The sequence below is a fragment of the Gopherus flavomarginatus genome, chromosome 1 (genome assembly GCF_025201925.1).
Source record: "Gopherus flavomarginatus isolate rGopFla2 chromosome 1, rGopFla2.mat.asm, whole genome shotgun sequence".
NCBI lineage: Eukaryota > Metazoa > Chordata > Testudines > Testudinidae > Gopherus > Gopherus flavomarginatus.
The window spans coordinates 74,825,214-74,837,723 of NC_066617.1; the positions used below are offsets into that span (position 1 = coordinate 74,825,214).

The following is a 12,510-nucleotide window of genomic DNA, read 5'->3' on the forward strand; positions in this document are numbered from 1 at the left end:
CACCCCCACATCCTCAGCCCCCTCATACAGCCCCCACAACTACTCTGCCCCAATCCCTTGCCCTGAGCCCCTCCCACACCCTGGCCTCCCTCCCACACCCAAACCCCCTGCCCCGGCCCTGCATACAATTTCCTCACCCAGATGTGGCCCTCTGCCCAAAAAGTTTGCCCATCCCTGCTCTAGGGTAAGGATAGTGAGCTGGATTTTGTTCCCACTCGAGCATAATCAGCAGAATTGTTAGCTAAATTCCAACTGGCGAATGTTTACCTCAAGATGTGTAGAGGTATACATCTCAGTAGCTCCTGTGCTACATATAAAATATATTTTAGTTCGGTAAAGGTTACTGGAGATAATGTGCTAGTCGGAAAGAACATAACTTGACTTTATATCCCAGAGTGAGTTTGCAACTATGGTAAGTATAAAATCTTTTTAGTTCTAAACTTAGCACTTTTGATATGAAGGTCATTGAAAGACAAATGTGGAACCTCATGGTACTATTTTTAGCCATTTTCCACTCCACTTTACTATAGTTGCTTTTTCCCCTTATTTATCAATCTACTCGTAACTAGATTTCAGTATGCAATGCTGCAAATGATTTTACAATCTTCCATGTTTTAAATAAATTACTTTCTTAATTCATCTCTAACTTCCAACCTACTTGCATTTTGGCATTTGTATTTGTTTTTCTTAGTGTGTAAAACATACTTGAGTTGTTCAAATTAGCAACTGTCTACAGAGATCAACCGTGTTACTTGATTTATTAAAAAATTATGAATTATGAACTGTGTCTAACTAGTCTAATTGAATATAACAGCATTTTATACATGAAAATTGTTTGACTAATCACTGATGCTAGATGAGAAATCAAGGCATCTTTTAGTAGGAAATCTCTTGTTTCCATTTAGGAAAGAAATTGCTTCCATAGTATGAGCATGCTAAAAAGAAGAAAAATACATTTAGAAAAGTACCTTTTTTTCCTCCCTTACCATACTAAGGCTCTTAGACTTAAATGAGTTGTTATTACTGTTTTAGTTAATTATGTAACCATTTCCTTACAAGAACTGTAAATTGCTTTCTGAAATATTTGTTTCTGTGCAGGAATTTCGTCAGAAGGTGATGCTAGGAACTCCATTCCTAGTTATTTGGCTGGTTGGGTTTATAGCAGACTTAGATGTTGATTCGTGGCTCATTAAAGGGCTAATGTATGGTGGTGTATGGGCTATGGTACAGTTTCTTTCAAAGTAAGTATTTTATAAGACTGCATGTTCAATCTAGTACACCCAGACAAATGTTTAATATATGTCTTGTTCGTTTACTTAATAAAATTTGTACTAGTTTTCTTTGACAGATCTAGATGCGTCTTTTGGATATATAGCATTCTTTGCAAGAACTTCTGTTTTATCACTGTTACATTTCAGAAAAATGTCTGTGTGATTTGGCTTTCTAATGCTCTGTCATCTCAGAAATATAGCCTTTGAATTAATTTTAGATGAAAGGTGCTGAGCTAATAAGGCTAGGAGCAGAGAAACATTCAGTCTCCAGAGGGAAGGTACTGGATGTCTGTTAAACCATTGGTGTAAACTGTAAATGGAACAGTCAAGAGGACAGTTATTCGAGAGGGATAGGAGAAGCAAGGTAGAATTGTAAATAGGTTAATAAAAATTAATTACTGTTTAGAATTAAAATTCTGAGACATTTAGAAAGTCATTCAGAAACTGATACAAAGTGGGATACAACATCAGGAATTATTGCTGTGGCCAGAAGAGGTTATTTTTATTAGTTATTTTAAATCAGTTGTTTTAAATCTGTCATCCAGTCACTAAAAGAATGATATACTATGTTTTGAATAATTACTGTAAATATCAGTATTCTCCATAGCTCTCCAGAGGACTTGCAAAGTATATGGACTGTTTGACCTTTAATCTACTTCTCAGTACTACACATTATATTCTTTGAGTAGCCTCTGCATATTCCCACATATGAGCTTGGTGCTCCCTGGCACTGGGTGACCCAGTGTCCTCTGCAGCCACTTTCTTCTTCCTCTTTCTCTCCATGTGGAGGATTTCAAAGGTATAAAACTGTCCCTCAGTTCCTTCTTAACTGCCAAAGAGGTTGTGAGTTTGGGTCACATGTAGCATCCTCACTTCTTTTCTCAGAGCTTTTCTTCTGCTCTTTTAGGGCTTTTTGTTTTTAGTTAAATTGTCACTATGGGTTTCCTACTGCTAAAGGAGATTCCTCAGGCCTGGTCAGCTAAGTCTGGCCATGTTCTAGACTAAGTGACTCTGTGTCTGGCTTACATATTATTCAAGTCCTCAGTCTTAATTGGCTGACAGAGTCATTTCCAAGATTCTTAAACCATCAACCGGGCACCTAGACCCCGGATTCCTCCAGATTGATCTAATTCAGTGCCTTGGTCTCAGTCTCTTAGATATGGCTCTGGCTGGATTGGCATAATTCGGTACCAAGGTTCTGGCACCTTCACAGTACCAGAGTCCATAGATCTGGACTGGTCTTGCTAATTTGGTGCTTAAGTCTTGGTGCTGGCACCAAAATTTTGGCATCATGGACTAGAGAACTAAGAGTGGTTCAGTGCATATTCAGATCTCTGGATCCATCCATGTCGACCGAGTCCAGTGCCTAAAATCCAGCATCCTGGACTCTGGTGAACTTCTCAGTGAAGTGATCCAGTACCAGTATAAGTGACATTAGGTCCTTAGCAGGGCTGGCCCTAGATATTTTTCCTCTCAGGACAGTAAATGTTTTTGGTGCCCCCTGAGCAGCTATGGGGGGAAAAAACAGGCATAGTGATGAGGTGCCCCCAAAAGTTGGCACTCAGGGCAACCATCCTGCTTGTCCTCCCCTAAGATCTACCTAGTCTTTAGGTCCATTTAGGTTGACTGAGTTTGGTGTTGAGGTTTCAGCAGATTGACTCTGATAAGCCACTTGCCTGAAGTGATTTGGTATATAGTGTAAGTGGCAATGAGTCTCTGATTCCACTAGTATCTAGACTTTGATCTTCAGACGTGTTCCGTAACAATGTAACTGGGTGATACTGCTATCCAGGCTATGTCTCTGCCCCCATAAGACTGATAGCAAAGGTACTGCTGCTGCTTCTACTTACACCTGACCCATTTATGTCTCTGTTCATAGAAAATACAAAAGGTGACAGTAGCACAAGCTTATTAGGGGATTTTCTTCTCACCTCCTTTACCTTTAGTGTGTTGTTTTCCACATAGTGGACTAGCATGTTTTTCAGTCTTTTCAAGGTTTGTGGACTCTCCAGGAGTTGTCTACACATCATGGTTCTGGAGTTGAAAGCTAGTTGCCTAACCTGCAAGACTCTCTCCCTTTGTTCACGACCAAAATTTATTTGCCAGAGAATAACTATGTCCAGGTAGATGATTTGAACAGAATTTTTGTACAGCAGCACAAATGTCTAGGGTATAAGTCTGGCAGTATTTGTTATACAAGGGGAGTAAATCCCAACTAGGTCTCATTATTACCAAGAACAGCACCCATTATTTCCAGTTCTGCTTCAGGGTCAGCAAAGACCCAGTGACATTGGTAGGCTCCCCTATCTTGGACTGGAAGTGCCAATCCCACAAGTGTGAATACACAGAGGCGACTCTCTCAAAGAACAGCAGTTACTGGTAAGTAACCTCTTTTTTTAAAAACAAATTTCAATAACAGTAAGGATATGATCCATTGTTGTTTGCAGTATTGTTGTAGCCATATTGGTGCCAGGATATTAGAGAAACAAGGGTGAGTGAGGTAATATCTTTTATTGGACCAACTTCTGTTGGTGAAAGAGAAAGTTTGTCTCTTAATAAAAGATATTGCCTCACCTACTTTGTCTTTCTAGTGAGAATCTGAGACAAACTGGGAAGAAAAGCAAGATAATGCATGGATAACAGTTGACTGGAAGAGAAACATAATTGTGTAAGTCAAGGATGTAGTACAAGTTTCTTTCTCCCATTCTGGGTAAAGGAGAAGTAATAAAGAATATTCTCTTAGCCATTGGAGGTTGGGTATTAGCAGCTGACAGAAATGTTTTGGTGATAAAGTGGTGATGGTCCGAAAGCAATATAGTGGAACAGACCCTGGGATTGTTCTTACTGGGTGTCTTGGTAAACAGGTGAGTGAGCTTGTGAGAGTAGGCTGGTGGAAATGTGAATGACTTAGGTTGAAAGGATGTGAGAATTGATGATTGGGTTAAAGTTCAAACCAGGTATATGCCAAGTTATTATTGTTACATTTTACTTTGCCTTTTTATATAATTATCAGTGGTTATTATATGCTGTAAGAAGAGGAGTTAATGTGTTCTGTAATATTAATGCTGCCATACTATATGTTTTACAGGCACTTAAAATGATGGGAAATTACAACTAAAATTAATTAATTCTAATAATTATGAGGGTTTTTTTCTTTAGACTTAAATTATTTTGTTAGTTTTCAGGTTAAATACAGGTTTGATGCACCAATTTTGTCTCAACACCATAGAGCAAACAGGTTACCAAATTACAACAGAAAACTCTCAGTGTAAATTTTGGGTACAGAATACCTTTACATTTTAAGTCCTTACTTTCTATTGATTCATTATAATTGTAATGTTATTAAATTAACCTGTTTGTATTTAGCTTCCTTGTTTATTTTTGTAAGGAAATAATATTTTATTGGATGGCTGCAATTTAATATTACTGCTACAATATTTATCTGAATCCTGTGGTGGTGATTTCTTTGTGTCTAGATAAGCTTACATAGCATTCTAAATTCTTAACTTAAAAACAAACTCCCAGATCAATCTGTAAGTAACTATTCAGGAAAGTTTAGCAATACATGTGTAGCTGGTTGTCCTAAGAAAGATGTTTGGAAGCCCTTTCAGTCTATCCTGTAGGTAGTTTGTAGGACATGTACTGTGCTAGATATATTTAGCATTCATATAATAATTACTTATGAAAAAGTGGTTTTTACTTTTCACAGTTGCCACATCAATAAACTTCTCATTCTCTCCAAAGTTGCCTTTGAGAGTTATAGGGTTCATCAGTCTAGTTTCTGTTTTATTTCTGTGTCAGAACTCTGATTGAAGCATGCTAATTTCAAGAGAGAAACCTCAGAGCAGTCTACAAACTGATTATAAAGCACCCCAGAAGTAAATTTTTTTTGGGGGGGACAACCCTAATTTTCCTTTTCCCTTTTAATCATAAATCAAGATTTTTCTAAAGATGGGTATCCCTACCAGGGAATCCCCTTGGTGTAAATGTGTGATATGGATGAGAGCTAAGTTCCCTCTAAGCTGCGTGGCCGTTCAGCAGTCTATCAAGTGTCACACACTTCAGGTGCCTCTCCCCCGACTGCTGCGCTGCTCCTGCCCTCTGCATTGGAGCCCCTGGCCAACTGCTCCCAGGAACCTCTTTCTTGCTGTCCAGAGTGGGGAGTAGGAAGAGGGTGCTGATATCAGGGTGTCCCCCCACCCCGTACCCCATCTCCACAGAGCTGGGGGTCAGGACACGACAGGTCTTAGGAGTGGGACGGAGAGAGCTTGCTGGCAGCTGCTGCTTTATCTGAACAAGCAGGCTTCAGCCTGGTGAGTGCCAATCTACTTAAAAGGGCAGCATATTTAAAGGGGCAATGCATGTCTGTCTGTCTCTCACACACAGTATGTCTGTCTCACACACACTGTATGTGTCTCTCTCTCGCTCACTCTCACACACACCTCTCTCTCTCTTTCCCTCCCCCCTCACACTCACAGAGAAACAGTATGTCTATCTCTCACTCACCTCCCAACACACACTTGTATTGTTGTTGTTACTTCTTGATACTTCTTTCAAAGTGTGTTCTTTTAATTAATTGGCTCTGTGTATTTCATAATTTTTATTTCTCTTACACTTAAATTTAATTGTTTGAGTAGTGAGTTCTAAAATGCCTAATCTGTCCTGGCAGGAGTAATTATCCCTATGGTGACTTTTTAAAAATATATATTATAGCTAGGTTTTTTGTTTCTGCTGGTGGCACACATCCGCATATTACCTTGATATGGTGCACATAGCAAAATTCATTCTGCACGTGGATGGAAAAAATTAGAGGGAACATTGGAGGAGGGTGACTATTTTATGTGGGTGTGATGGAAGGCAGGATGTGGGAAGGTTGTTTAAGTTGTTCAGGATTGTGGCGAGGAACCTTGAGGTGAGTCCTGGAACGGCCCACTTCCCAGTGACTGACCAATTCTGTGACAGGTAGGCTAAATTTTTTTCATAAGACAATAAGAATGGTCATACTGGGTCAGACCAAAGGTCCATCTTGCCCAGTATCCTGTCATTCAATAGTGGCCCATGCCAGGTGCAGCAAAGGGAATGAACAGAACAGGTAATTATCAAGTGATCTATCCCGTCACCTATTCGCATCTTCTGGCAAAAGAGGCTAGGGATACCATCCCTGCCCATGCCGGCTAATAGCCATTGATGGACCTGTCGTCCATGAATTTATCTAGTTTTTTTGAACCCTGTTTATAGTCTTGGCCTTCACAATGTCCTCTGGCAAAGAGTTCCAAAGGTTGACTGTGTGTTGTGTGAAGAAATACTTCCTTTTATTTGTTTTAAACCTACTGCTTATTGTTGTGGAAAAGACCACCACCCAGTTGATTTGAATCAGACAGCCTGAGGCAACCTTTATTGATAAAACAAGACTACAAGATTACAAGTATGCATACAGGGAAAGACAGCATAACCTTCACAATTTTCACCAAGCTTATAAAGGTTAAAACCGCAAAACGTCATATTGATTACACAAGTTATTTGCCTTTTTTTGGTAATTAATATTGCAAATCAACAGGTTATTTACTGTAAGTTTAGCTTGGGGTATTTCCGGTTATTGTTAATTATGCTGACTGTTCTATGATCCCTTGGTTGCAATTACATATTGCAAAAGCATTACCATATAGAATATTGCAAATTAGCAAGCTATTTTAACAGATATCCTGTGTTTTGGGCAGTGTTGAGCTGGTTATCTTGTGACCCCACCTTGTGATCTACCTTATGCAAGCAAAGCTACTATGTTTGCCTATAGCTGAACTGGCCTCCAAGGGACCCCTTGTCCCCTCCTAGTTCCTCTTTTGTTAGTGTTCCGTACCCCGCTTTCCTCATATCTAGTTTCTCCACGCCCAGTGCACACCCAGTGCCACAGTAATACAAGTTTCTTTGAGAACTAAAACCATGGCTTTTATTTTGCATTTATTTAGCTTGCATAGGCCTGTAAACTAATAAAGCTAAAAGCATATAATTGTTGCAATATTATATGTTAAAATCACAGATGCTTATATCAATGGCAGGGCTCTGCAGCAGGGACTGACAGTTTACTATTTCAATCAAGGCCCTGGTACAGTATCCGACCAGTGACAACAACCTCCAAAAGGCTTTGATGACAAGACAGGATCCCATATAAACAGTTGCAAAGCTCTATCCAACAAAACGGGAGGAGGGGTTATGTTTCCTTACATTATTAATTTCATTTGGTGGCCCCTAGTTCTTGTGTTATGAGAGGGAATAAATAACACTTCCTTATTTACTTTCTGCACACCAGCCATGATTTTATAGACCTCTATCAAATCCCCTTTAGTCAGCTCTTTTGCAAGCTGAAAAGTCTCAGTTTTATTAATCTCTCCTCATATGGAAGCTGTTCCAGGCCCCTCATAATTTTTGTTGTCCTTTTCTGAACCTTTTCCAATTCCAATGTATCTTTTTTGAGATGGGGCAACCACATCTGCACACAGTATTCAAAATGTGGGCGTTCCATGGATTTATATAGAGGCAATATGATATTTTTGGTCTTACTAGCTATCCCTTTCTTAATGATTCCCAACATTCTGTTAGCTTTTTTGACTGCCGCTGCACATTCAGAGGATGTTTTCAGAGAATCATCCACAGTGACTCCAAGCTCTCTTTCTTGAGTGGTAACAGCTAATTTAGACTCCGTCATTTTATATTGTGATAAAGTTCCTCCTCTACCTTGGTGAGTCCTGCACTTATTGGCGAATTTTGCTTGCCTCAGAGATTCACAGTAGCCCTCAGTTTGCCCACTTTTGTGGCTCAAACCTGCTGTTCTCTTAGATAACCTCATCACTGGCCAGTATGAGGAAAAAGAATAAGAAGAATCCCAGCAGTTTCTGCTGATCCACCATGTGGGTCGAGGAACAGTCCAGAGACCTTCCCCTCTGGTGGAACCTCTGTGTTGGATCAGGAGTTGGGAGGTTTGGGGGGAACCCAGGCCCGCCCTCTACCTTGGGTTCCAGCCCAGAGCCCTGTGGACTGCAGCTGTCTTCTGGAACAGCTGCACAACAGCTACAACTTCCTGGGCTACTTCCCCATGGCCTCCTCCCAACACCTTCTTTTTCCTCACTACAGGACCTTCCTCCTGATGTCTGTTAACGATTGTACTCCTCAGTCCTCGAGGAGCATGTCCTCTCACTCCCAGCTCCTTACGCACCTCAGTAACTGGAGTGAGAGCCTTTTTAAACCAGGTGTCCTGATTAGCTTTAATTAATTCTAGCAGGTTCCCAATTGACTACAGTTGTCCTAGTTAGCCTGCCTTAATTAGTTCTAGAAAATTCCTGAGTGTTCTGGAATAGTCCCTGCCAGGAACAAGGGACCTGTTTAACCTGGAACTAAGGTATCTACCTTCGACCACTCTCTTGTAGCCATCTGGCCTGACCCTGTCACAATATGTATAGTTGAGATTGTTTTCCAATAGTAAATGTTTTCATAGATATTCTTAACTGGAACTCAGGACAGCTCTTGAGAATTAGCTGGTTTATGTGCAGTGTTTAAATTTCTTTTTGGCTTAATTGAAGAACTAGCTTCCTGTCATAGAAATAAGTGAATTAAATGAAATGGAAAACTGACTTAACTGTTTTCCTTCTGATAATATTTCCGTTAAGAAGCTCTGCCTGAAGTTGTAATGAGAGAAAAGCAAGAGAGAGAAGAAAACAGACGTTTTTGTTATAACTATAGACTGAGGAAAACAGGGCATATATGTTTCCTTTTTTAGATATATGGGTTTCTTGAATACCTCTGACATTGGAATCTCTTGTGTAAATGTAATTCACAACTGCTATTCATGCTCTTGGCTAAGAATTCACTTCAAACTGTTAAAATAACTGTAATGTAAATATTGCTGAGTGAGCTCTTTAGCAATGATTTCTAACTGCTGTCAGCATGTGGCTTTAGAGTATACATTTGTTAAGACTTCTCCATTTCATCAGCAGTTCTAAAATGGTGTGTTAGTGTCATATGAAGTATTGTATTATCTAAGCATGTTATCCTACTAAAAATATTTTGAGTCACTGATTAAGGCAACATGACATTTGTGTGAGCAACTTCAAAATAATTGTCAAAGATTTCTGTTGATTATACAGAAGACTGAATACCTCTTTATTTTTTTTAATTGATGTTTATATGGTAAAAAGTGAAGAGCCTAATCACTGATTACACGTGTAATTTATAAAATTCAGGTGGCTAACTCATAAGTCTCAAAATATAATTGTAAATGGGGAATCATCATGGAGCGGGTATGTTTTCTAGTGGGGTCCCACGGGGATCAGTTTTTGGCCATATGTTGTTTAACATTTTTAGCAGTGACCTAGAAGAAAACATGAAATCATCACTGTTAAAGTTTGCAGATGACACAAAAATTGTGGGAGTGTAGACGCGCAGACTCACCCTTGGGTGCCTCCTGCTGGTCTGTTTTGGGAATTAGCTTGTTCTAGCTCTGGAGCGCCCTCTGCAGACTGGTGATCCGCTTGTCCTCTTGGCCCCCGTGTCTCTCCCTGGACCCCGGTGCCCTTTTAACTGGGGTGCTGCCCCCTGGCAGTATCCCACCAATCTGGGTCTCCCCTCCCTGGGGAACCCCAACCCACTATCCCCACTTTGCCTCAGTTTTTGGCTACTGCCCAGTCTCCATCTAGCCCCCGTTCACTGGGGAAGACTGCGGTATCAGCCACTCATCACAGGCAAAGGGGTTTGGACCTGCTGCCTTTGCCTACCCCTAGGCTGCCCCCTTCAACCTCCAGTACCTCTTGGCCTTATGCTAGGCCGCAGCCTGGTGCTTTCCAGGCAGGAGCACCCCAACTCCTCTGCCTTTCCTCAGCCCTGCTTCATCCTGTGTCTAGCTCCCTGCAGCCAGGCCCTTCTCCCTCTATAGGCAGAGAGAGGCTCTCTGGGCTCCTGGCTCACTGCCTCTTATAGGGGCCAGCTGGGCCAGACTGGGGCATGGCCACAGCTGAGCCTGCTTTCTCCAATCAGCCCAGGCTTTCCTTCCCAGCCGCAGCCCTCTCCCAGGGCTGTTCCAAGCCCCGAAGGGCAGGAGCAGGGGACCACCCTGCTACAGGGAGTGGTAAATAATGAAAACAGGTCATTGGTAAGATGGGCACAAGCAAACAATGTGTTTTTTAATATGTCTAAATGTAAATATCTCTCTCTAGAAACAAAGAATACAGGCCATACTTACATGATAGGGGACTCCCTCCTTGAAATCAGTGATTCTGAAAAAGATTAGGGGTTTGTGGTGGATAATCAGTTGAACATGAGCTCACATCCAATCCTTGCATCCATAAACGGGAATCTCAAGTAGGAGCAGAGGTTATTTTACCTTTGTATTTGTCATTGGTGGGACACCTGCTGGAATATTGTGTCCAATTCTGGTACCCACAATTCAAGGAGGATGTTGATAAATTGGAGAGGGTTGAGAGAGGAGGCATGAGAATGATTAAAGAATTAGAAAACATGTCTTATAGTAATAGATTCCAAGAGCTTTATCTGTTTAGTTTAACAGTGAGAAGATTAAGAGGTGACTTGGTCATAGTCTATCAATACCTACATGGGGAAAAAATATTTGATAATGAGCGCTTGTATCTAGTAGAGAAAGATATAGCACAATCCAATAGCTGGAACTTCAGATTGGAAATAAGGCATAATTTTTGAACAGTGTGGATAATTAACCATTGGAACAATTTAAGGATTGTCGTGGATTCTCCGTCACTGGCAATTTTTTAAATCAAGATTGGATGTTTTTCTAAAAGATATGCCCCAAAATTATTTTGGAGAAGTTCTATGACCTCTGTTATGTAGAAGGTCAGACTAAATTATCACAGTGGTCTATTCTGGTCTTGGAATTTATGAATAGGAAATGATATGATGTCTATAAACATTGAGGACAATGGGGACCAGTCATTTGAGTCAAGATTTACTCTGCAGATTGAGTCCAACTGTTAACATCTTATTTTAGACTCGGTTTAAAATTGGTTTTGTAAGAGTTTATGTATTGACCTAGGGATAGCATAAAACGTTAACGTTATGTTTGATTAAAGATTCATATCAGCCCTGCTTCCCTTGTGTCTTATATTACATCGTAGTTGCCACTTTGACCATCGAGGAGTGACATTAACTGCCTCTCATCCAACCTTCTGCATCAGGGTGACTTGAAAAATGGGACTTCTACAGGCTCTGAAGACCTCCAGAAGCAAAATCTGTTACTAACAGTATATGGAGATATAATTGTTATTTAATGTGGTACATAAAAGGAGGTTTTTCATGTGTACTGATACTGAATTTAAATGACATATGAAAGAACATACTGTGTGATGACATCACTTCTGTTGTTTTACAGATCATTCTTTGATCACTCAATGCATAGTGCACTGCCTCTTGGAATATACCTGGCAACTAAATTCTGGATGTATGTGACATGGTTTTTCTGGTTTTGGAATGATATCCTTTTTCTTGTTTTCAGTAGTATAACCTTTTCATTTTAGTGATTTGTATCTGTTTAACATCACTGCTGAATTCTAAATATGACCTCAAAAGTAAAGAATGAATTGTAATTTAAAAATAGCTACAACCATGTAAAATTCTTAATGCTTAATTGGTTTTGTTAAAATCGAACTTTACTATACCATAGTAATCCAAAATCTTAATGGTTATTTTTGTACTGCTTTAAAATTACATTGTTGCTTAGTGCCAGTAACAATGTTTTCCTCAAACTTTTTCCTTGAAAATGTCTATCCAAACTTTTTCTGGGGGTTTTTGAGGTTTTTTTTTCCTTCATTTCTTTAGCAGAGAAATTCAAGTGGTTGCATAGACATGTCAAGGCCATACGTTGCCAAAAAGATTATAATTACGTGAACTCACCATGATCTATAGTCTTTAAACTTAAGTAGCATATATGCTTTTCCTAGGATAAATAGATAACTTCATTTTCCCTAGTCACTCATATTTATCACTTCTGGTATCATTTTTACAGGCAGTTCAGCCATAACTAGCTATCCCTAACTAGTTTGCAAGTTCCATTTTATATGGACTTCAAAAATATGTTAAATAAAATATTACATACAGCTGATGAAACTAAACAAAATACATTCTGTGAACATAATTAGAATTGCTGGGATTTGCCAACATCACATCTTTATAAATATTAGCCACTGGACAGAATGTATAACTAGATCTGCCTAGATAAACGTACCAT

At 39.8% G+C, this 12,510-nt stretch overlaps 1 protein-coding gene across 1 annotated transcript in view; it reads left to right on the plus strand.

Moving 5' to 3' along the window:
• ZDHHC17 (zinc finger DHHC-type palmitoyltransferase 17) overlaps window positions 1-12,510 on the plus strand; it is a 138,369-nt gene that overhangs the window by 74,373 nt on the left and 51,486 nt on the right. The window contains exons 9-10 of the mRNA XM_050935455.1: window positions 1,099-1,241; window positions 11,656-11,756. Of these exons, the coding sequence (XP_050791412.1) occupies window positions 1,099-1,241; window positions 11,656-11,756 (244 nt within the window). The remainder of the gene's footprint in view (window positions 1-1,098; window positions 1,242-11,655; window positions 11,757-12,510) is intronic.